This window comes from Aspergillus wentii (assembly GCF_001890725.1).
Source record: "Aspergillus wentii DTO 134E9 unplaced genomic scaffold ASPWEscaffold_3, whole genome shotgun sequence".
NCBI lineage: Eukaryota > Fungi > Ascomycota > Eurotiomycetes > Eurotiales > Aspergillaceae > Aspergillus > Aspergillus wentii.
The window spans coordinates 2,488,750-2,509,785 of NW_024467834.1; the positions used below are offsets into that span (position 1 = coordinate 2,488,750).

The 21,036-nt window shown below is 49.0% G+C and overlaps 10 protein-coding genes across 10 annotated transcripts; 4 read left to right on the forward strand and 6 right to left on the reverse strand.

The window, feature by feature from the left end:
* Positions 1-186: 186 nt before the first annotated feature.
* On the reverse strand, positions 187-1,849 carry ASPWEDRAFT_182134 (uncharacterized protein). The gene is made up of 3 exons (XM_040831907.1): positions 1,403-1,849; positions 933-1,372; positions 187-906 (listed from the first exon to the last, which is right to left on the reverse strand). The coding sequence occupies exons 1-3, from the start codon at positions 1,778-1,780 to the stop codon at positions 420-422; spliced, it is 1,305 nt and encodes a 434-aa protein (XP_040690918.1). The 5' UTR covers positions 1,781-1,849; the 3' UTR covers positions 187-419.
* Positions 1,850-2,139: 290 nt separating this feature from the next.
* On the reverse strand, positions 2,140-3,119 carry ASPWEDRAFT_38920 (putative MFS efflux transporter). The gene has a single exon (XM_040834987.1). It carries the CDS (start codon positions 3,028-3,030, stop codon positions 2,314-2,316), a length of 717 nt encoding a protein of 238 aa, XP_040690919.1. The 5' UTR covers positions 3,031-3,119; the 3' UTR covers positions 2,140-2,313.
* Positions 3,120-4,459: 1,340 nt separating this feature from the next.
* On the forward strand, positions 4,460-4,927 carry ASPWEDRAFT_108021 (putative eukaryotic translation initiation factor eIF1a-like protein; the record flags this gene model as incomplete). Its single annotated transcript, XM_040827935.1, has 2 exons — positions 4,460-4,770; positions 4,825-4,927. 2 exons carry the CDS (start codon positions 4,460-4,462, stop codon positions 4,925-4,927), a joined length of 414 nt encoding a protein of 137 aa, XP_040690920.1.
* Positions 4,928-5,108: 181 nt separating this feature from the next.
* On the reverse strand, positions 5,109-6,516 carry alg3 (dolichyl-P-Man:Man(5)GlcNAc(2)-PP-dolichol alpha-1,3-mannosyltransferase; the record flags this gene model as incomplete). Its single annotated transcript, XM_040827895.1, has 3 exons — positions 5,109-5,708; positions 5,797-6,320; positions 6,396-6,516. The coding sequence occupies 3 exons, from the start codon at positions 6,514-6,516 to the stop codon at positions 5,109-5,111; spliced, it is 1,245 nt and encodes a 414-aa protein (XP_040690921.1).
* A 182-nt stretch (positions 6,517-6,698) lies between these two features.
* Positions 6,699-7,593, reverse strand: ASPWEDRAFT_182138 (uncharacterized protein). The gene is made up of 2 exons (XM_040831908.1): positions 7,500-7,593; positions 6,699-7,437 (listed from the first exon to the last, which is right to left on the reverse strand). The coding sequence occupies exon 2, from the start codon at positions 7,371-7,373 to the stop codon at positions 6,960-6,962; it is 414 nt and encodes a 137-aa protein (XP_040690922.1). The 5' UTR covers positions 7,374-7,437; positions 7,500-7,593; the 3' UTR covers positions 6,699-6,959.
* A 142-nt stretch (positions 7,594-7,735) lies between these two features.
* Positions 7,736-9,727, forward strand: ASPWEDRAFT_131365 (serine/threonine-protein phosphatase). Its single transcript, XM_040829277.1, has 3 exons — positions 7,736-8,045; positions 8,128-9,403; positions 9,461-9,727. The coding sequence occupies exons 1-3, from the start codon at positions 8,029-8,031 to the stop codon at positions 9,461-9,463; spliced, it is 1,296 nt and encodes a 431-aa protein (XP_040690923.1). The 5' UTR covers positions 7,736-8,028; the 3' UTR covers positions 9,464-9,727.
* On the reverse strand, positions 9,658-13,217 carry ASPWEDRAFT_445369 (putative C6 transcription factor (NirA)). The gene is made up of 6 exons (XM_040836286.1): positions 13,094-13,217; positions 12,635-12,974; positions 12,522-12,576; positions 11,506-12,466; positions 11,087-11,455; positions 9,658-11,034 (listed from the first exon to the last, which is right to left on the reverse strand). The coding sequence occupies exons 2-6, from the start codon at positions 12,806-12,808 to the stop codon at positions 9,852-9,854; spliced, it is 2,742 nt and encodes a 913-aa protein (XP_040690924.1). The 5' UTR covers positions 12,809-12,974; positions 13,094-13,217; the 3' UTR covers positions 9,658-9,851.
* Positions 13,218-13,576: 359 nt separating this feature from the next.
* Positions 13,577-14,206, forward strand: ASPWEDRAFT_38926 (uncharacterized protein). The gene has a single exon (XM_040834988.1). It carries the CDS (start codon positions 13,612-13,614, stop codon positions 13,777-13,779), a length of 168 nt encoding a protein of 55 aa, XP_040690925.1. The 5' UTR covers positions 13,577-13,611; the 3' UTR covers positions 13,780-14,206.
* A 745-nt stretch (positions 14,207-14,951) lies between these two features.
* On the forward strand, positions 14,952-16,768 carry ASPWEDRAFT_445614 (uncharacterized protein). Its single transcript, XM_040836292.1, has one exon. The coding sequence runs from the start codon at positions 15,064-15,066 to the stop codon at positions 16,525-16,527; it is 1,464 nt and encodes a 487-aa protein (XP_040690926.1). The 5' UTR covers positions 14,952-15,063; the 3' UTR covers positions 16,528-16,768.
* A 664-nt stretch (positions 16,769-17,432) lies between these two features.
* ASPWEDRAFT_38929 (DNA ligase (ATP) DNL4) lies at positions 17,433-20,890 on the reverse strand. Its single transcript, XM_040834989.1, has 3 exons — positions 18,699-20,890; positions 18,262-18,632; positions 17,433-18,212 (listed from the first exon to the last, which is right to left on the reverse strand). The coding sequence occupies exons 1-3, from the start codon at positions 20,752-20,754 to the stop codon at positions 17,757-17,759; spliced, it is 2,883 nt and encodes a 960-aa protein (XP_040690927.1). The 5' UTR covers positions 20,755-20,890; the 3' UTR covers positions 17,433-17,756.
* Between the last annotated feature and the right edge of the window lie 146 nt (positions 20,891-21,036).

A 21,036-nucleotide genomic window follows, 5' to 3' on the forward strand; every position in this document is an offset into this window, starting at 1 on the left:
AGATAGTTTATTTAATGGAATTGGGTTGTTTAGTTCAGGATATTTATAATGAGTTTATTCTGTTTCGTTGTGTTGCTCTCTCATGCGAATACATTCTGGGGGCTATCCGAGTACAATCAAATCTCGAACTATTTAAAACAATTGAAGATTATAAAGGTTAATGTATATCAAGTAGACTTACGGTGTAAATGCAGAGAAGTGAAATTGTAATTATTGTACATGCTCCTTCTCAACGCTCTTTGGAATACGAACAAAAAGACCTCACATTAAGGCTGCCAGTAAAGAAGCTGCTAAACTAAAAAACCAAATCGCTCTCAGAGCATCCAGATCAAGAGAATATCCCTCGCCCTTGGTGACCTTCTCTCCGATACTATCCCCAACGGCAGTAAAAACTGCCGTGGACAAGTCATGCATAGTGATCAAGAGCTGCCAGCAGCGCCTTGGAAGGGCCTCGGGACATTGGAGGAAATAAATATCGAAGCTGCTGCGAACGACATGTCCGGGCCGAAGGTGCTCAGAATAAGACCGGGAAATGATAGTGCCCAGTATATCATGATTTCCGTTCGAGGGAGGAAGAATACTGGCCCCAGAGTGAAGGCAATCATGCTGAGGATCATAATGTAGTGACCGGAGATGATATGCAATGTTTTCGCGACAACCCAGGTGGCAATGGTCCCAGAGACAGCAACAGGGAGGAGATAGACATCCGCAATGATTGGTGGTCTATCCTGAATGGTGAGGAAGAAGCGGACGGCATAAAACATCCAGGCGACAACATAAGCACCATAGCCCAGGAAATATGAGCCCATAAGCCAGAGGAATCCCGGGGTTTTCCACAGTCGATTGTCAATTAGTGGACGGGACACCCAGCGTTCAGCAAAGTAAAAGGCAACAAAAATAAGAGCCCTACAATAACCAGCTTGTAGGTATACGGGGTCCAGTGTGCCGGAGCGCCCTGGGTAAGACTAATGACGAGGAAACCACAGCCACCCGCAGACAGGGCTGCTCCTAAGAAATCAAAGTGCTTTATAGACAAGGCCTCATTGCCTGTTGCGTCAGATGAGGATGGCTTCAGCGATGGCATGGTGAAATATGCCGCTACAGCACACAGGGTAGAAAGAATGGTTGTAGAGCCAAATACCCACTCCAAGTGCGCACTGAACGCACCACCCTGAAGGGCCCCGACACCGAATCCCATTGTAATCTCATTGCCGACATCAAGGCAAGGCTTGCGTTGCCAAGGTTTGTAGATTCGCCCGAGCATGTTCATCGCGGTGGATTCAAGGACTCCCACCGCAAGCCCTTGCATGGCTCTAACGAAGAAATACAAGACCATCCGGGAGGGCTTAATGGAGAACACACAGATCAAGTCCTAGATAGTCAGCCAGACAAAGGCGCCGACAGTCAACCATTTGGGATTGGTCAGGTCTGCTAATGAACCCGAAATGATAACCGAGATTCCATTGGTAAGTAAGAACGAGCCGATGAGCCACGGTAATAGAGAACCACTGTTCCCTAGAGCGTCAACCAAGTTGACCTGGTTGACCATGGTATCGGCTAGAAAGATGGCAAACAGAAGCTGCCCCATGGTGCAGACAATCACAAAGACGATCTCTGCCATCAATGTGGGAAGCTCTGGTGGTTTGCCCTGGCTTGAACTGACTCCGACTGAATCAGGCTGCTGTCCTCCATCTTGAAATGTATCATTCCTTGTCTCGTGTTCATCGTGTGGGACCGAATCTGGCATGCGTTCATCGTTCGGTCGACTTTGCATTTCCATTGTGGGGGATGAGGATGGTTTGGTATGGGCTTTGGACGGGCCTGAAGGCTCTATCAGGCTTGCTGGAATCGTATTCATTCGGATGATGAAGATCAGACAATCGTGCCTTTCGTTCTTAGGCGCCTCCGTGCTTGAATTCCAATGGCAAGGGATAGATGGACCAAGTTAACAGAAGATCGACTAATACCCATCAGGGATAGCACAATCCAAACCTCTAATCCACCTTAAGGCTCAAAAATCATCATATAGCCTATATGGATTTGTCAGATGCGACATGCATGAGTGGAGCATTTGAAGCTATACGCCGTTTGGAGACATTTGATTATTGGAGCGTCTCCAAAAGGCCAAGTGTAAATGATATTGTCTTGAATTATTTTCCAACCATGATAATGGATATATCTGTTCTTCCTACACAATTCCTTTCGAAATAAATCAGGGAAAGCAATTTTCACCACTAAATCCAGCAAATCCAATGAAAGAATATCGTAACCTCATGTAATCAATGATATCTCGGGCCAATGTCCAGATACACACTATTCCGATCTCTTGGAAATCTTGGGCAGTGATAGCCAAGCGGCGAGCATCACCACGTATAAGCCAATGCAGATAGGATGCAGAACCACAGTTCCCACATTCTGTGCCAGTAGACCCGTAAAGAAAGGTGCCACAGCTCCTCCACTACTGCCCATCGCACTTGTAAAGCTCAAACTCGACATCTGAATATGTCTAGGAAGTAGCTTACTGAAAACCGCTGTGGCACAAGGGTAGACTGGCCCGAGCAGCAATCCCACGAGGGCCACCGTGACAGCCTCCCCGATCACGTTGGGAATGAACCAGGTCATCAGCTGAAACGCAATTGATCCCAGCACAAGCAAGACGACAGCGACCTTTTCTCCGAACTTATGGGCTGGATGGGACAGGACAAACCGTCCAACAGTGATGCCTGCCCAAAATCCAGCGCTAACATAACCAACACGCGACGGATCCCCATGACGATAACTAATGAGAAACGAGACAACCCAGCCGGAGATAGACACTTCTGCACCTTGGTATGCGAAAATGAACAGCGAACCGAGCAGGGTAGTCTTGTTTTTCACGGCTTGCTTGAGAACTTCCTTTCTACTGGGCGCATCATCATTTTGCTCTTGACGAGAAGCAGTCTGCTGGAGTGCTGTCAGTAGCTGAGCTGGCAAGTCTTTCTCGTAGTTATGGAAACTCCATGCTGCAAAGACTAGGTTGAAAAGGGACATGGCCAGATTGATAGAGTAGTAGAATGACCAGCGGACCCCGTGAGACACCAAGGCCGTTGCTATGAGAGGTCCTGCTATCCCTCCGATACCATAACCCCCATGCAAACCACCTAGGGCAGCAGTGTTGTTGGAAAGGTTGGCGCAGAAAACATTGTTGAGAGCCAGGTTAAGCGATATGCCAAACCCGAGCAGAAAGAAACTAACGACGACCACAGGAAACGGTGGCTTGCAGATGATAATAACATAAGCAGCAGCCAGAATCAGCGTTGACAATGCATACGCCTTGGAGCGTCCAAGTTTGGTTTCCAGGAAATAAGTAAACGGTGCCGCGATAATAAAACCCGCAGCGTTGGAAACGAAGATCAGAGAGACAACCGCATATCCTATGCCGTAATCCTTCTCAATAGAAGGGATCAAAGCACCGGGAGCACTATCATTGAACCCATTGGCAAGATTCATCAGACAAGCACTCAGTAGTCGCCATTTGGTCATTGACGAAGCCGTATGGTCTGGGACTGGATCGGTAGCCCAACGCTCTCCAGGCGTGTCTGCACGGCTCTCTAACTCGCCAGGAGACACGGGTGTCTGGATCCCTGCACTTTGTTTTGGAGCATCTGTGGCAGAGTGTGTATCCCGTTGAATGTCATCCAGCTCGTGGTCGGTTGGAGAGCGAGCGATGCCCTGCTTATCTTTACGCACAACAGCAGCAGGATTGGTGACTGGAGGGGAGCTCTCGAGGTGAACCAGAGCCCCAAACGTCGAAGTGGACATTTTAATCAAGGAAATAATTCTCCGTATGAGCCAAGGGACCAAGTCAAGAGATCAGGCAATAGTTGCAGAGGATATTGTCTTCCGAGCGAAAGGAAGAAGCTTAACTGCTTGGGAGCTGGGAATCCCCACCCCGCACCTCAGGGTCTGTATTAGTTAGCGGTCAATAGCAGGAGGACATGGGAAAAAGGATCCCGATGGCCAAGAAGAGATCAGCTGGCAGTGAGTTGAAGCGATCCAATCTGGAGAAGTGCCGGTCGAAATGATCTATCCAGTGGAGATGATTCCACTGTTCGGCATTCACCGTCATGGTAAGCTGTCTATGCGGGGTCAACGGTTGGTTGGCACGGTTCATTATCAGAATCCATGGTAATTATCAGGATAAAACAAGAATGACCGCATAAATTGTGCCTGGTCGCTGGATAAGTGAGTGATTGCATTAAAAACGGCAGTGGTTGAAGAGAAGATGGCAGCAATCCGAAGTTCCACAATCAAACGATTCGCCCACGGGATTTCGACAGGCTAAAATTCTTTCTTTGGCTTCATCTTCTACCCCAGTTCTCCAACCCCCACCTGGTCGAGAGAATAGAACACTGGATAATTATCCAAGTCTAGTACTTCAATTTAGCCTTGTTTGAATTTAGCTGCCAATTTACCAGCAATGGGTCCCCCCAGGAGAAAGGTGCTTGCCACCGCCGAAGAGACCATGACCCCTCCCGATGAGCTTCAGGCAGGACAGCAACTCGCACGGGTCATCAAGGCAACGGGCAACAACATTTACTCGGTCGAGACGCCCTCGAAGGAATCGCTGTTGGTCGAATTGCCTGCCCGGTTCCGGTCAACTATCTGGATGAGACGGGGTTCTTATGTCGTGATTGACACCAATGCTCTTGAGGGCCGTGACAACAAGCTCAATGGAGAGATTGTGAACATCGTCAGAGACGAGAAAGCCTGGCGCAAGGCTCCGTACTGGTGAGTCGTTCGAACAGCTTCTTCCCACCTTGACTCTCGCTGATTCATTTACAGGCCAAAGCAATTTGCCAGGCAAGTACAATCAGCTCCAGACTCATCTGACGAAGAAGAGTCCAACATGGGCAAGATGCCTTCGTCAGACGAGTCAGATGCGTGATGCTGTTCTCCCTGCGCCCATTCTTTATGGCTGAATCATGGCGCTCTACGGCCTGGTATTCGATGATCCCATTGTTCCTGGACTGTCTACTACTCGCCTAGCCATACTTGTGGAATTTCGAGTCTATTTTGATAACAACTGCAATGATGACAACACGCTCGCAAAAATTTCGGGGCCATTTTCATTGGATATGCTCTTTGGCGGCACTATCCCTCAAACGGGTCTCATCAGATGCGGAATTGCTGTCGAAAAGAACACCAAATACTTGGGCGGCAAGTGAAAGAACAACGACAATGGAACTCGCGTTGGTGCTGGGAAAGGTGTTCCAGGCCCACTCTTGCAGAGCCCACGCTGCGTATATGAGGACTGGATGAATACCGGCTCGCCAGAGGAGGAAAGGAGTCGCCCACGAGAGATAGGCGAAGAATTGATAATGGAGGGATCTTGCACATAGCAACCCAGTCGCAAGAGATGCCAACATCACCGTCATTACGAAAGATTTGGGGAGGGACACTGTTCGTTGACGTCCACGGATCAGGTTCCAGGAGAAGTCAAACACGTTGGATCCGGATGGCTTGAGCCAGCTCGTGGCGACGAAGATTCCCAGTAAAGAGACATGCAAAGCTAGCAATGCCAGAGAAAATCCTTTAGACAAAAATATTTCTTCGCCCACAAATCGCCAGTTAACTGTCCATTTAAACATAAACTGCCTGGTCAGCTCAAAAGCTCGCGAAGCATAGCCGGCAGGATTGTTCTGCAGGAACGGGATTGCAAGTAAGACCTATTCTACGTCAGTTGACCACTCTAGTTAAGAGATGCAGCGACATGGAAATCTTTCTAGATATCGCATTGGGACAGGGCCGCTTTACCTGGACAAATACTGCCAAAAGTCCAAGCCGGATACTTGGTATAAGCGATAGACTGAGCACCGTCACCACTGCAATTGCAGGCGCAAGAAGCAGCAGGGTCATTTTGACAGCAACTCCTGTAGACCAGACAATAACTCCCATCGTCCATTTCCTGTTTTGAAACAGCAGAATGGCAAGCCACATAGCGAAAGCCGCGACACCATCATTGAAAAGACGTAGGACAAAGACGCTATGAAGTCGCTTGGAGAGGACAAGTAGAGGAAATAGGTATGGAGGAGCTCCCGACTGCCTATAACACCCCATCACAACCACCAGAGTTGCAAGATATAAACCCGCGAACAGAATCTGCCCGAGCAGTATATCCCGACCTTGATCGGTAAGGTGGTAGAGGAGGGTGTAGATATAGACATGGGCGGCGGGATACACAAGGGGTCCAGTGGAACCTTTGATGAGGGTATAATCACGTTCTCCGGAGATATATAGCGATACTTGCTGCATATATGTGGTCCAATCGATTTCAGTATCTGTCGTGCAGCATCAAAGTTAGTCTAATTCAGACATTCCGTAGAAATATCGCGATAGGTGTTCTTAGAACTCACATGAAATCTTCCAGATAATAAGGGCGCAAAGGAAAGCATCCCCCAAGACGAAGAGAGGGGCGATCCATTTCGTATGTCTTGGGTTCAGAAGGATATCGCAAACCCAATACTTCAAGTCCATCTTAGTCGCGTTCTCCTTCGTCTTCTTCCTCTGCGATGCGATCGTCATGGGTAACTTTTGGGTTGGAGATCCGGAGTTGCATGTGGCCTCAGGCCATCTATTCCTTTCCGGGTTAGCGCTATATGGCATCAATCACAAGCAGTGACAGCGGCAGCACTTTTATATACGTTGAGACAAATCTTCAAGACTAATCGCTGTAATTCATTTGATATATTTGATATACAGTTTGATTGCATAATGGCAATCCTCAATCTGGTACAACTATATGTACAGTCATAGGTGTAGTGTTGGCATTGGCCTCTCCATGGCAAGAGTTCCAAGGCCAGCTGCGTATTCCAAGGCCAATTCCCACGAGCCTATATTCATGGTATCTTCGAAAATTCAAAAAAAGTGTCGCTTGCTTATTCCATCCCGCCGTGATTGTTTCTCAGTCGAATATCTGGTTATGAATTCCGCGTTTGTTGTGCGTCGTCACGGCCTGTGAAGCCCAAAATATCTCCCAGAATCCCTTTTGGTTTGGGAACCGGGCATTCTCTGCCAACCTTGGCCATTGATTGTGCTTCCTCCTCCAATTGCAAAAACGTCGACACTTCTTCATCGCTGGCCTGAGCCATCGGGAACGGGGTGTGACTGTTGCCATCTTGCTCGAGGGTGTCCACATCCTTTCGTCTCTTTCTTCGCACTCTGTGCACTTGCTTTCCATCCACAGTCATCATCATGTCTGAATCGGCGAGTGTGCGTCGTGGGGCGGGACAAGGGAAAATGTGCGGCATGCCGACGACGAAGAGCGATGCAAGAAGCGTTCCCGCAAAAAGTGAGGTCGTCGACCGCGACCGAGGATGGAGATGAGGAGGCATATTCAAAGGGGTAGAGAAGCAATTGATACAAAAAACGCGACCGTTACGTGGACATGGAAAGGCCCTTTCAGACTTTTCGTTAGCAAAACAGGGAGCCAATCCACCAGAAAAAAAACAAACACATACCTTTTTCAACGCAGGGGCAGCTCAGCAGCACAATCAATACTCAAAAGAAAGACATGGCCCCTCCAATGGCAGCGGGGACAGACGGCAATCGACGGTGAAGCAGCCAAAGTGACGCCGGCTCGAAACGGACGAAGTTGGAATTATTCGCGCTCCCCTTGGCGATCTAATCTTATCTCTACGCCCTCTTATTGGCCGCCCGCCGTCTGTCCAGCACAGCGCGAAATCCGTCAAGTTGTCAACGCGCCACTGCGAGAAAAAAAGACCCAGCGGCATCCCACCAGCTATCGATCCCATCTGGTTCTTTGTCGGACGTCATACTAGTCGAAAATGACCGTCCTCTTTCTCTACACCTAGCCTTTTTTTCTGTTTCCTCCCAGTCTCATTCCAACCCGGGGCGCCCTCACTCTCTTCAGGCTCAACTCCTGTTTCTCCTCGTCGCTAGGACCCACTGATGGTCATTCACCCGCTCAGACATTCAGCAGTCTATTCCAAACAAAGCCAGTCCTTTTTTTATCTGCCCTAACTCATCATGAGTGACCTTGACAGGTAGTACTGGACTGCTTTCTCGTTGCTACGGCGATACTGAGTCGGAAGAATCTTGCGCTGACTCTCAGTTCCCATCGTGTAGGGCGATTTCGCAGTTACGCGCTTGCCGTCTGATACCCGAATCCCAAGTCCGTGAGCTCTGCTGCAAGGCGCGAGAGCTTTTGATAGAGGAAGGAAATGTGGTGTCGGTGGATGCTCCAGTTACGATCTGTGGAGATATCCATGGCCAATTTCATGACTTGATGGAACTCTTTCGTGTCGGCGGGGATGTGCCCGACACCAACTACTTATTCATGGGCGATTTCGTCGATCGCGGTTTTTACTCTCTCGAATCCTTCCTCCTCCTTCTCTGTCTTAAAGTCCGCTACCCCGATCGCATCACTCTGATCCGTGGGAATCACGAGTCCCGCCAGATCACCACCGTCTACGGCTTCTACGATGAGTGCATCCGCAAATACGGCAGCGCCAACGTATGGCGATATTGCTGTGAGGTCTTCGACTACTTGGCGCTGGGCGCTCTGGTCCTTGGAGCAAGTTCAGAGCTGGAACCGACGGGGTCGAACATGGCCGATACCACACAGTCCACCATGCCCATTGACGATGGCGAGCTAGAAACCGAAGTGCTCAACTCGAGGGGAGAGGTCACAATGAGCACCTACAGACGACGGCAGAGAGCGTCATCGGATGCGTCAACAGACTCCAGAAACATATCCCCACCAAGAGACATCTCCGCCACCCCAGGTCAGGCGCCTCTCAGGTCCGGTGCCCCCGGCACAGGAGCCTCAGGAGACGGCGCAGGTAGCCTTTCTAGCAGCAAGACAGGCGCAGTCCTCTGCGTCCACGGAGGACTCTCACCACTCATCGACACAGTTGACAAGATCCGATTGATAGATAGAAAACAAGAAGTTCCACACGAAGGCGCCATGTGCGACCTGCTATGGTCCGACCCGGACGAAATCGAAGGCTGGGGATTGAGTCCCCGTGGAGCCGGATTCCTGTTTGGAGGAGACATTGTGAAACAATTCAACTACAAAAACGATCTGTCCCTAGTTGCGCGGGCCCATCAGCTCGTGATGGAGGGCTACAAAGAGATGTTCGACGGCGGGATCGTCACTGTCTGGTCAGCCCCCAACTACTGCTACCGATGTGGCAACGTTGCCGCGATTCTCGAGCTCGGCGAAGATGCCAGCAATGGAGGCACGGTCGCCAGAAGCAACGGTGAATTTGGGCGGAGTAACGGTGTAAATGGATCGGAGTCTCGAGTCGTCAGTCCCGGAAGAAGGTACAGGGTGTTTGAGGCTGCTGCACAGGATACAAGGGGTATGCCCGCGAAGAAACCTGTTGCTGATTATTTCCTGGTAAGTCTATTCCCTCTTTCATATTGTGAAAGGTTCTTCCATGCTGATTCGTCCCAGTAATACAGTGATACCATGTTGGCGCTCACTTGATTGTTTTCCCTATGAGTCCTATCTACACTTTTATATAGGCCGGACCGGACATAGCATCTCAGTTTTGACCATTGATGACGACAAATGCATATGTGACTTGCATGGAATGGAACTTTTTGCATCTGTGAATCTTACTCCCGTTCTTTGCGGTATTTAGTGGAATGATGTAGAGTAGAGCGTTCGTTTCGCTATCTAGCTAAAGAAACGACCTGGCCTCTGACTTGGGTTTACGGGTATATCAAAAAGACTTAAAAACGAAGTAGATCTCCATCCCAAAGCGCCCAACACCACCATAATACTAAAAATACTCCATAGTACATACAAAACATCGCTATATAAACATTCATATATACAACAGTCACTGCTGGAAATTCCCCGGGAACATAACATTGCTATAACCCGATGTATTCGGGTCCGTTCCCGACTCACTGATACTCGGAGTAGGCACGGCGATTGGGAAAGTGAGTGACTGCGACGGCCTGGACCCGGCATCCGTAACCGGTGCCTGTCCAACACCGGAGCTGGGTATCTGGCCTTCATACCGCAGACTTGGAGCTGCTGTACTGGAAACCCCCGCGGACCATCCGTCAGGCCAGTTGTCGATTCCGAGGTTCATTGCGTTGGGGCCGCGGGACCACCAATGCTGGCTTTCTTCTACCAGGTTCTCGGGTGTGTCGAAGTTGTGCATTGGTGATGTTGCAGTGGTGGTAGTGGTGGTGGATGGGGTCTCTTGTCCGGCGTTTAGTGGTCGTATTTGATTCCTCGTGCCGCTGAACCATGTATCATGCTGAGAGAGTGGAACGGTAGGGACAGGTTGGTATACAGGTCTCAGATAGGTCGGCTCTGGTAAGGGTACATCTGCTCGCTGCAACTGAGCACTGAAGGAACGGTGAGCCTCGCGCATTGCTTGTAGAGAGGCGGCAGCGGAAGATCCAGGCTGGAATTGAGTGCCCATGGGCCCAGTTACTTGAACAGGCCCGGGAGTAGAGGTGCTACTGTGCTGTGCGAGCGAAATATGTCTTTCAGGTGGTGAGAATGCGCTTGGGGTAGGAGCTGAAGGTTGAGCCGACACCATTGAGGGAGACTCGTCAGATGCTGAGGGCGAGGTCGCCTGGTCCCAGGAACCCCATGAGCCCCATTTGGTATGTGTTCGCTCAAATATGCTAAGGGCTTCACGTGGCAATGCAACCTGCCATTTGTTGGCAGATATGTCAAGAATGCGAAGGGTGCGTCGAGCGCAAAGCCAGCTCTCGGCCATCTCCTCGAGGTTTCGGAGACCGTGAATGATGTCTCGCTGGGCATTCCTCTCGGGTAGATTAAGAAGGTGGATGGTGCAGGCAGTATGAGCAATGTAAACCACAATATTGCATATTTGGCGGAAACCGTAATTACGTTTATATATTCGAAGCAATTTCGAAATTGTCGAGGCAGCCTGAGTGCACAGCTTGCGAGGTGACACATGCTGGGGGAGTGGTGAGGTTGATTTTGTGTATTTCAAAAAGGGGCGGTAAAGATGTATGAAGAGAAGCTGGTAGAACATGCTGCAAATGGTCAGTATCATTACTCCCTCGGACGAAAACGATGTCAACATACTGCATGACAAGAGCCTGGGGTAGCTGTCCCTCTTTAGACTCCAACTCTTTGGGCAAATTCTTTTTCCAAGCTTCGAGTCTCGTGTGAATGTCGCTGAGCCTCTTCAGCTCTTGTTGTTTGGACGGAGGCTTTTCTGTAGGAGCAGGGTGGTAGAAAAACACAATCAAGTCGCCGCTAATCTCGCTCAACTTCGAGATCTGCAAAGAGACCGTTCGGATTCTCGATGCCTGTGTGTGCTCATGGCCCACTCCAGTATCCGTGTACGGTGACCAGAGCTCTGCTTCCTCATTTGGTAGGACATCAATCTTCGGAACAGTGACATTGGATGTTGGAAGTTGAGGTTGGCGTCCAAGATAATTAGACCAGCATCTATTAATGTTAGAAGTCTTGCGCATGTGTTAAGGTCATAAATGACGAACTTATCAAAGAGAAAACAGCCCCAGAAGGTCATCCGCCGCGCATCGATCTCCTCCTCACCAAGGCTATGGGCGCCAATGCTAGAAACATCAAGATTTAGGCCCAGGTCAAACGCCATGCGGAAGCTCATGCCGCTATAGACCCAGCCTTTGCCTTCACGGCCGCAACCGGCCTCGCGTACGGACATGAGCCCTAAAGCCTGGACAGTGCAAAGTTTGGCATTCACGTGTTCGTCGTTTTCAAGGACCAGCCTTTTCGCTTCTTTGAAGAAGTGATCGCCTGCAGTGGCTGAGTTTTGAGGATCTTGACGGGCTCCTCCCCAGGAACTGAAATGGCAGCCAAGGGCCAACATTGCATTGACCAGTAAAGAGGAGCAATATTGACTCGAAGTTCCACTGACATAGTCACGGTAAAACAGGTCTTTGGAGAGGGTTGTGAAGACTGGGTAGTGCCATGTAAAGTACATGGTCATGAGATGGCTGATCAACTGCTCGTCGTCGGTGACCCTCGTCCAGCGAGTGACGGAATAGTCATCATCATTGCCCGAGTCTGGACCACTGAGGGCCGGGTTGAATTCGTAGAGTTCGGATCCCGGTGGGAGGAAGATGAGATTCGACGTGCCTCCGATGAACTTGCGGGAGCCGTTCAGCATGAGCTCGCCCATTTTTCCCGCCAATTCGGACTCGAACTGATCTGCTTGTGTAGGATCCTCGTCGCTGCTAATTTCAATGGCACCCTCCGTACCGGATGCAAGTCCTCTCTCCCGAGCAACAATCGATTCCGCCACATCTTCCAAACTGTCACAGGAGCGCATCTGCCGTACCAGTTCAATCGCGTCATCCTCGTCATAATTCAGCAACGCTTGTACTATGGTCTGCAGCGTTGTGTTTCGCGTTCTCTGCGTGTCTGTATCCTTTTTGTACACACCCTTCCGGCGATGATCGGAATTCGGGTCGTAGACACCTGTGATCCTTATTAGTTGTCTCTAGTAGACTCTTAGATAGGTGGCAGGTAGTACATGGTGTGTGGTAGACGGAGGAACAGGCGGCGCAGCTCGGTAGATTTCCATCACACTTAGGAGAGAACGGTCAGCTATATCGCGAGAAGAAGGTTTGGAGAAATCCATGCTACCTTTGATTTTCTTCTGCGACAGGCAATACATGCTGTGCTAACACAACGTCGTTTGGGAGCAGAGGCATTCTCTGCGCCCGATGCTTTGGTCCTCGCGATCGATTTCCCCCGAGAGCCTTTGGATACGGGCTCAGCATTCGACTCAGGCGTCTTGTCCACAGGATCGTCCTCCATGATTGCTGTCGAGTCCACCCGGGGTATGAGAAGGTAGCATAAAGCCCGAATAGAGCATGCTTATAGAAGAACGCGAAGGGTTGGTTAGGCTCTTTGTCGGAGACCAGACTATCGAATTAAAAAATGTTGGATGCGATCGCCGGCATATGCTGAATAATTTGACAGGCTAGAATGGAGGCTGAGGCATTAGTTCATGTGCAGAAGGGAGCGAGAAACACGAGGCGACAATGCATTATCGACGATCGATGGTGATAATATTGGCAAGGAGAGACTGGCTGGACTCACGAATAATGGACGAGTGACGAGCGTGTAGAAAGCAAGCACCCCACGGCGCAGACCCGCAACGGGGGCGGGGAAGAATGATGCGATACAGATCACCAGCCCAGGAGTTTGGTTGAGAAGGCGACCAGATAAGGAAATGCAATGCCGGATGGATGATTGGATGGTGATAGACAGATCAACGCCAGGTACTTAATAGTCTCTTGTAAGCCCTTCTTAGCTGAAGGCAAGAGTCGCGATAGGATCGATGGGATCGTTTAGTCTTTTGGAAGATTAATTCTTGGACAAGCGCTGACTGGCGTGATCAGTGGTTGTTGAAGCTGGGCACGTCATGATAGACAGTGTTGCTTCAAATGAAAGGCAGGTCATTCTTAATCATCAGCATCCAATGTCAATGGAAATAATTCATTTCGTCTCAATATGACAATCTGGAGTTGCGATAGATTGCGAATTAAAGATTGTAGCTCATATTACACTATTCGAAGGCCGCTTACTTCAGCATTTGACAGATGCCCGAGTGGTAAATGTGTCTGGCCAGAATCGCACAGCCTCAGCATCGACTCCTGTTGGCGTTGTTTTTTCTTTTTCTTTTATTTACTTCTCCCAGCGATAAGATATCAATTGGACGAATTGGACTAATTCTCACTATAACCTCAATCGATCCATCATTTCTACATCATAAACCATCATAAACCAAAGTACCAACAGGCAGAAAGACCATCCAGCCTTCCTTACCGCTCTTTGTTTTTTTTTGCTCGCAAGGCCGAATGGCTTGACTCCGCAAACGACAACACACAAAGGACTCGCTTATGATGCTCCACTTGCATAGTTCGCGTCCTCCTTACTATTCGAGAGCAACCATTGACATTTTCCATCTGAGTCAGTGTTTCATCAATCCATCTCACTCACTTCTGCATCCAACCTGTTCCTTCGAGTATTGTAACACTCGATTATTCTCCTACCAGACTCTGCTAGGTATTTGATAATGTAACGTACTGGTAACAAGAACAATGGTACGAGTGGAGTGATATATGGATGCTTTCTGCAGGCACCACACTAAAGGCAACCTTAAAAAAGGAATTTTGTTCGAATTTTCTAGCGGCATTTGGTGAGACAGCCCTCGTGGAATGAAACACCCTAGAAGAGATTTAGGAATGTATATTTGATAATAGTAGGTAGACAATATAATATTATTGATCTTATTACCATTATTATTATGAATTATATTATACTAATAAATATAAGAGTAGTATGCTATGGTGGTTGGGCATACACCTACATAATAACAGTGGAGTGCATCTGGCGGAACATCCCCGTCTGTAATCTATTACACATCGAATCCATGGATGGGTCCTGTATTATTGGGCAAAGTTACTAAATAAAACGCCCTGATTCGGTGCGCTGGTTTGGGCTCACCGGCTGTTTTCATACCGCCAACTCAACCCTTGGCCCCTCTCCGCCAATCACAATGCCCCACCTCACAGTACCACGTGTAATTACTGTATTACCGTACACACGCAGCACCTCCGCAGTCTCCCGATCGTACGCTGTCAGGCCCCCGTAATAATCATGCCGTCACCCGCTCTTATCGCCCCTACCATTATTCCTTCTGTTACGCTGTACTATCCATCTCTCTCTCATTCTCTCTCTCTCTTCTTCCTCTTCTTATATACCCTCCTTCTCATCATCTTCACTCTTATTCTTATCACACTTTCGGGTCTCTTGACCAGCACCCCGTTTCCGGCTTCATAGTTCATACCGCCGAGTCGCGTGCCCTCCGCTCGCCCTATTGCATTCATCCTATACTCCTGCAGGACGGAAACGTTTAATCAGAATTCCTCCCGGACGGGAGACTTCTGCAATCATTTTCTCCTTATATCCATGTATCTCGCGCAGACACTTGATCAGAGTGCCTCCTCAGGCCAAAGACGCCTTACTACAACATCCTGCCGTGTTTCGTACAATATCTAAACAATATGATGGTCCCTAGAGCCTTTCTTTTCACTTCCCATCAGCAGCATGGTGAAGTGAAACCACGCAAATCGGCAATGGATATCTTTGCGGGTCAGGATATTCCTGGTCTTGATTCTTTGACAGACACCCAGACACCACATTCGAGCCCGGTCGTTATCCCTCCGAAACGTGGCCCTCGCATGACGTCGCTACACCAGGAATACAAAGGCAACGGTTTAAAATCACTGAGGAGATCAAAGAGTCTTCGTAAATCACCTTCTTCCGAGAATCGTCCCCTGCCAAATTCGATTGCGTCGATCCTTGAAGCCACCGCTATTCCGGTCTCTCGCCGGAACAGGACAACTCGAGAGTCTCGGAGACTTCCTCGTGGGAAAAATCATGTGGATAATTTTAGCCAGATGATGATGGATGGTGTTCAGTCAAAAGAAGATAGTTCGTCGATGGATGGGTCCGGTAACACCATGCTTGACATTCTACTCAGTCCCCCAGAGGAGAACGAAAAACCAGGGCTTGGAAATGATGACGATTTGGATACTCCCTCATTTTCCGGTCGTTCTACTTCTTCAGACTCGGTGCCGTCGTTGGACCATGATATGGAGTCGCCGTCCAGCCTTCTGCCTTCTACTCCCGGGAGTCAGAGAAGCCCTTTGGAAAAAAGGTATCGACAACCATCACATTCAGAGGACTGTGCTTTCGACCACCCTCTTCTTGAATCCGACTCGGAATGCGAGCTGGATCCTGTTGGCCAGGAATCTGGATTGTCGGAGACGGTTGCCCCGAATTCTCCCAGTCCGTCTCGACCATTCCCGCGGCTAGGGTCTACGTTCAAGTCTAATCTCACGGCATCATTGCGGGCAATCAAATCTGCGGCGCAAACAGTATCAACATTTGCGACGCCTTCGGTTCAGCCCGACGATTTTCTTACCCGGTCACTATTTACGATCAAACCGGAATTGACGGACGACCGTCGGCCTCCCCCGATGAACGAGCCGCCTTCTCCGGCCCTGCGACGGTATCTGAACCCGGTCACTGTTTCACCTGCGGAGATGCACGTCTACCATGACTACCCGCACAGCTCTACTGACTCGTCACTCAATTGCCCTGTTTCAATCCAGATGCAGACGTATCACCGAGTGGGTCGCAGTCGTGGTGGTCGGAAGAGTAGATTTCGCCTGGCTGGTGGAGAGGGCAGCGACCGACAGTATTTACCTTTTGACCCGGAAATCCCACCCATGTCACGGCAACGAGAGCCCAGGGAAAACAGCCATTTCCTACGGATGGTCGTGCTGGAAATGAACATGAGGCGACGCGGTAAACTCCGGGACGACATCCCCCCGCGGGCTAGGGTATGGCTACCACCCCGCAAAGTCAATTACCACGGCTACAATGAGTACGACGATGACGACGACGACAATGAGAATGCGGTCCCTCCGCGATGGATGGGCGTCTCCATTGATAGCATGTAGCATCGGGTAGCTACCCGATGTTTTCTGTACAGCTTTTTATTTCTTTTCTATTTTTTGTTTTTATTATTTCTAGACACAACCGAGCGAGGCGTTGGGACAAGGTGTCAGCATAGCCAGGCATATCTTCATTTTGGCATTCTTGAACACCAATCATTCTATTTCCTGATAATCTGAGACCTGCATAATATCAATGTTCCAACTCACGTAACCGTAATCTACAGACGAATACCCCGCAAAAACCAGTCTCCATACAAGTCGCACATGGTAACGTCACTTCCTTTGTCTCTCACCAGCGCAGGCCATGTGACGCCCTCCAGCCAAACCACATGATATCATTGTCTCGCCCTATCCCAAGGAATCGTCCCAAAGCCTCATTCAAGATCACCAAGACTGACTAGAACTGACTCTGCCAACCTTACTCCGTACCAAACAAGTGCCTTTGGATGGCGATACAGGAATCCTCTTTTTTGTCTTGGCGCCATCATGGATTGTATTAGACTTTCTTATCTCGGCCCAATCGAGGTGGAGATGATAAGCTGTTTCTATCATCCATGTTATTGTCATACTCAGCCTACAAGGGTTAAGATGATTATCTTTCTGCTTTACGGATTACTTTACTTACCATACCGGGGTTGGGTCCGATGGTGATGATCATTATGGTCTGAGTGGGGGGGTGTCATTCATGTCATGTCATGTTCACATTGTATAATCAATTTGCCTCGCGGTTGCCTTTAAATATGAATATACTGTATTATCTATTAAAATGCTTTATCGGGTTGTTGATCTCTTTATCTTCTGGAGTAGACTACTCCGTAACTAACCATCTCATGACTATGACTATACAGGGATAGAATATTCTCCCGCGGATTCGGGCACAGCTGCATACAATGATTAATAATGCCAGAAGTAGTCGGAGGGGTCTCGGCCTATGGAGTGCAGGAAAGGAATGTACGTATTATCGAGAGTATTCTTTTATCCTTGCTGCGTGCATATTCGATTGTATGACTCACAGCGCTTCTAGATGAATTCCCAAAGGGGTTGGAATTGTAAACTTGTAAGACAGGGCATAGTTAGGGATAGGAACTAGTGCATTATTTTGCTTGATGTTGCATTATAATCATACACACCTAGTAACAGCCAAGAGTTTAGTTTTAGCGTCGTTCGTTAGTAGTTGGGTACGTGAAAGTGACGCTGCAAAGAAGCCCAAGTTATCTGTCACATAATGTAGATCACCGAGACGGTTGAAATCGCTCTTCGTCCATCAATGTGCGCTCCTTCCAACACGTCTCTATCCACTCGACTGTAACGAGATGCGGGAGTTTCGCTCCAGATTTCGTGGCCAGCGATCCGCGCAGCGAGGAAATGTCTGCAGACGAGCTATTCTGGTCCACTACAATGTGCGTAATAGCCGAGTTCTTCAAGGAATCCACCACAGCAGCGCCTGCAAATCTGGCCGTGTTGCGCGCTGAGCGAAGGCGATATTGTTGACCCATCTCTATCGCATCTGGCTCCGAGGAATCCAGTGCCTTTTCGTGGAAGAATACGGTTAATCCCTTGAAAAGCCAGCCTATGGGAATCTCGTATCCGGAATTTGCTCTTTCTTGAATACGTTCTTCGAGCTTTCTAACGGCTTCGGGGCACTGAGAGGTTTCAAACTTGTGTTTCTTGCTCATTTGTTTCAGAATCTGGGCCTGGTTAGCATGTCTCTCTGTGCCTGTGTTCTGCAGTACATACTTCACTAAGTTCGTCCACTGTGGTGTCGCGGGCATAGCTATCGTTGAATTGGTCCGTGTTGGACGCAATCTCTTCATGTTTGTCGGGCATAGTAAAGAACATATGCTTTGGCTCCAAAGGTAGGAGCAAATCAGGAAGCCCTGCATCGACTTCATTCTGCTTAACGCAATCAAGAAGCCACGAAGGCCGGATGATGTTCACATCACCGCCTTTCTGCAACGAAGCAGCCTTTACTGTTCTTCTATCTGCAATACAAACAGTATGTGGAGCTGCGTTGTGAGTTTGATAGAACTTTCCTCCGTTGGCCTTTACCAACTGTTCCAGCTCCGACTTGGATCTCTTGTCCGGTGCACCAGCATCAGTCATGATAACTAAACCACTGGTCAGTATATAAGAGAAAGAAAGAAAGAAAGAAAGAAAGAAAGGTGAAGACATACAGAAATTCATCCCATCGAAAATATGTCCCGATGGTCCAATATAGCTGACTTCTTTATCATCATCGTACCCTGCGATACCAAGAGGCTTCTTGGTAGCCCTCTTCACTCGCTTCTTTCGAGAGTTATCGACATTGAATTCCTTATCTCTCTGTTCCTGTTCCACATTGGACTTGAGATCCAGAAACTCCTGCACCGAAAGAGCACTCTTCCAATCCTTGTCCATCCGTAGTCTTTTGAATCGCGGGAAACGCAACGTCAACCCGATTCGAAACTGATCACTGACGGACACCGATGCTGCCTTGACGCAAATGACAACCGAATCTTCCGGCTTGATCCACGCATCTGGGCGTTCAAACTGAGAATCTCCGCCTGCCAGCTCAATATATGTAGTGGGGAGTTTCTTAGGGTCCCAGTCAACCCATTTACCATCCGTATGATGCCGAATGTTTGCATAATCGGCGGCATTAAAACCGCCGCCTACTTTGCAAAATGAATAGCATTTTGTTGCGTTTGCTCCCTGTGGCGAATGGGCATCATCGACCCTTAGTCCGCAGAGGAAGCTGGAAAGCCCACCACCCCGACGACCAGAGCCGTAGTATCCGCCAATAATGATGACATCGAGAGACTCTCCAAACTCGGTCATGTACTCAGGCTTCACTTTCATCCAATCATCGTGCCTCTCATTCAAACGATACGGTGACCTAGGGTTCTTGAGAACCAACCCCTCGGAAGCCTCTGCAACGACTCTCCGTAAAGAAGCTTCAATCTCTGTTGTACCGGTTGCCTCTTCGAACGGGTGGATCTCGAATCTGCGGTGCACGGGCTCGACAGCCTTTTGCAATGCATTTCGACGATCACGAAGTGTATACCTGGTCAGGTCTCGCCCGTTGAGGTATAAAAGATCGAAAACACGAAACAAAGGCCGAGGACCATTTGAGAAGGGGTTCCGTTGTTCAGCTAGAGCTGCCGTTTTGAGTGTGCCAAAAGGGACAAGAGCATCCTGTTCGGGGTCCCAAGTGATCATCTCACCATCCAAGATCAAGCTCTGTACACCATCCGCGAAAGCATCTTTGAGATGTCTCGTCAAAGCGCCATTCTCATCTTGTATTCCATTCCCGTAGAGATAAGTATAGTCCTTGGCTTTCCTCGACCAAAAGCCAAACCTCATCCCACCAGGTACTGAATCATCACACTCCATGTGGAGCTGCATACGCTCACCATCAAGTTTCTCCTCAATCCAGAAAACTGGGTCTTCCTCTGTTGGCCTCATCCGATCAATCATCCGTTCCAGCGAGTGCATCTGGAATTGAGCCAGCTGGGGCTGAAAGCACTGCATCAATGTGATGCCTCTGTCTTCTGCCTCGAGCCGAATATTCGGGTCATGCAGCTCCCAGCAGACGCGGCGGAGACTACTGGAGATGCTGTATAGATTCTCCGCATCGGGATGCCAGACATCAAAGAACGTCCGCTCCGTAGCTCCAACCTTCATCTGCCGCAGGATAATCCGGATCAGCCACATGAGCTCCTCCGGATTCATGCGTCGATAGAACTCTGCAAGAATAGGTACTTGGTGCTCCTCCTTGGACGCTGCAGAAAGCCTATCCAGCTTCTCATTGACTTCCTCAATCGTCATGTCCCCTACTTCTGTCCGCATAGGTCTTTTGGAGAGAACATCGTAACATCGACCCGCAAAATCACCGGCCATCCTCGTCGCGGCCGCTTGTCCGGGTAATTTCCAATTAAGCAGATTAAACCCATCTTCAGAGTTCTTGTCGATCTTCATAATCTTGACAAGCATCTTCCCAATCACCTTCTCTTTAATACCATACATAGCACGGTCTCGATCTTTGTCAGGAAGAATCAGCCGGAAAGCAGGATAGATATCATCGCCAACTTCCTTTCTCCATCGCGAGATAAACCGCTCGATAACGTCCCGTCGTCGTTCGAACGGGTTGAGGTTCGCATTCGTCTGCCCCGATCCAAGCTTCCTCCGCGCCGCTGTGGCGTGTCCGGCCGGCTTCCTTTTAATCTCGCTCAATGGATTGAAGAGGTTCATAAATAACTCGTGAAATCGTAACGTTGACGAGTGATTATGCGGTCGATTGGGGAACCTACATTATAAAAAAGAAAATAAAGGTCAGCTAAGAACCAATCCCAAGTACGATGACGGTGCAAGTTTACTTCTCATCAAGATCCGCTTCATCGTCCCCAACTGCGAGTTTTGACTCGTCTTCATGATCGGGTATATCGTCTGAATCCATTTTCTTGGTCCCTTTATCCAAGCACACTGCGTCCAGATAGTTTCAGCTGAGAGGGGAAAGTTTCGCTGCTTTTTTAT

What these genes read in the sequence shown, in the direction of transcription:
- ASPWEDRAFT_38926 (XM_040834988.1), top strand. Translation starts at nt 13,612, where the DNA reads ATGTGTCTGGCCAGAATCGCACAGCCTCAGCATCGACTCCTGTTGGCG.
- ASPWEDRAFT_445369 (XM_040836286.1), bottom strand. Translation starts at nt 12,808, where the DNA reads ATGGAGGACGATCCTGTGGACAAGACGCCTGAGTCGAATGCTGAGCCC. An exon ending in CTCCGTCTACCACACACCAT is followed by an intron (nt 12,467 to 12,521) that starts GTACTACCTGCC and finishes TAAGGATCACAG; the next exon opens with GTGTCTACGACCCGAATTCC. An exon ending in GGCTGTTTTCTCTTTGATAA is followed by an intron (nt 11,456 to 11,505) that starts GTTCGTCATTTA and finishes TAACATTAATAG; the next exon opens with ATGCTGGTCTAATTATCTTG.
- ASPWEDRAFT_38929 (XM_040834989.1), bottom strand. Translation starts at nt 20,754, where the DNA reads ATGAACCTCTTCAATCCATTGAGCGAGATTAAAAGGAAGCCGGCCGGA. An exon ending in TTTCGATGGGATGAATTTCT is followed by an intron (nt 18,633 to 18,698) that starts GTATGTCTTCAC and finishes CCAGTGGTTTAG; the next exon opens with TTATCATGACTGATGCTGGT. An exon ending in CAGTGGACGAACTTAGTGAA is followed by an intron (nt 18,213 to 18,261) that starts GTATGTACTGCA and finishes AACCAGGCCCAG; the next exon opens with ATTCTGAAACAAATGAGCAA.
- ASPWEDRAFT_182134 (XM_040831907.1), bottom strand. Translation starts at nt 1,780, where the DNA reads ATGGAAATGCAAAGTCGACCGAACGATGAACGCATGCCAGATTCGGTC. An exon ending in CCAATCCCAAATGGTTGACT is followed by an intron (nt 1,373 to 1,402) that starts GTCGGCGCCTTT and finishes CTGACTATCTAG; the next exon opens with GACTTGATCTGTGTGTTCTC. An exon ending in GCTCCGGCACACTGGACCCC is followed by an intron (nt 907 to 932) that starts GTATACCTACAA and finishes TGGTTATTGTAG; the next exon opens with GGCTCTTATTTTTGTTGCCT.
- ASPWEDRAFT_182138 (XM_040831908.1), bottom strand. Translation starts at nt 7,373, where the DNA reads ATGCCTCCTCATCTCCATCCTCGGTCGCGGTCGACGACCTCACTTTTT.
- ASPWEDRAFT_38920 (XM_040834987.1), bottom strand. Translation starts at nt 3,030, where the DNA reads ATGTCCCTTTTCAACCTAGTCTTTGCAGCATGGAGTTTCCATAACTAC.
- ASPWEDRAFT_445614 (XM_040836292.1), top strand. Translation starts at nt 15,064, where the DNA reads ATGATGGTCCCTAGAGCCTTTCTTTTCACTTCCCATCAGCAGCATGGT.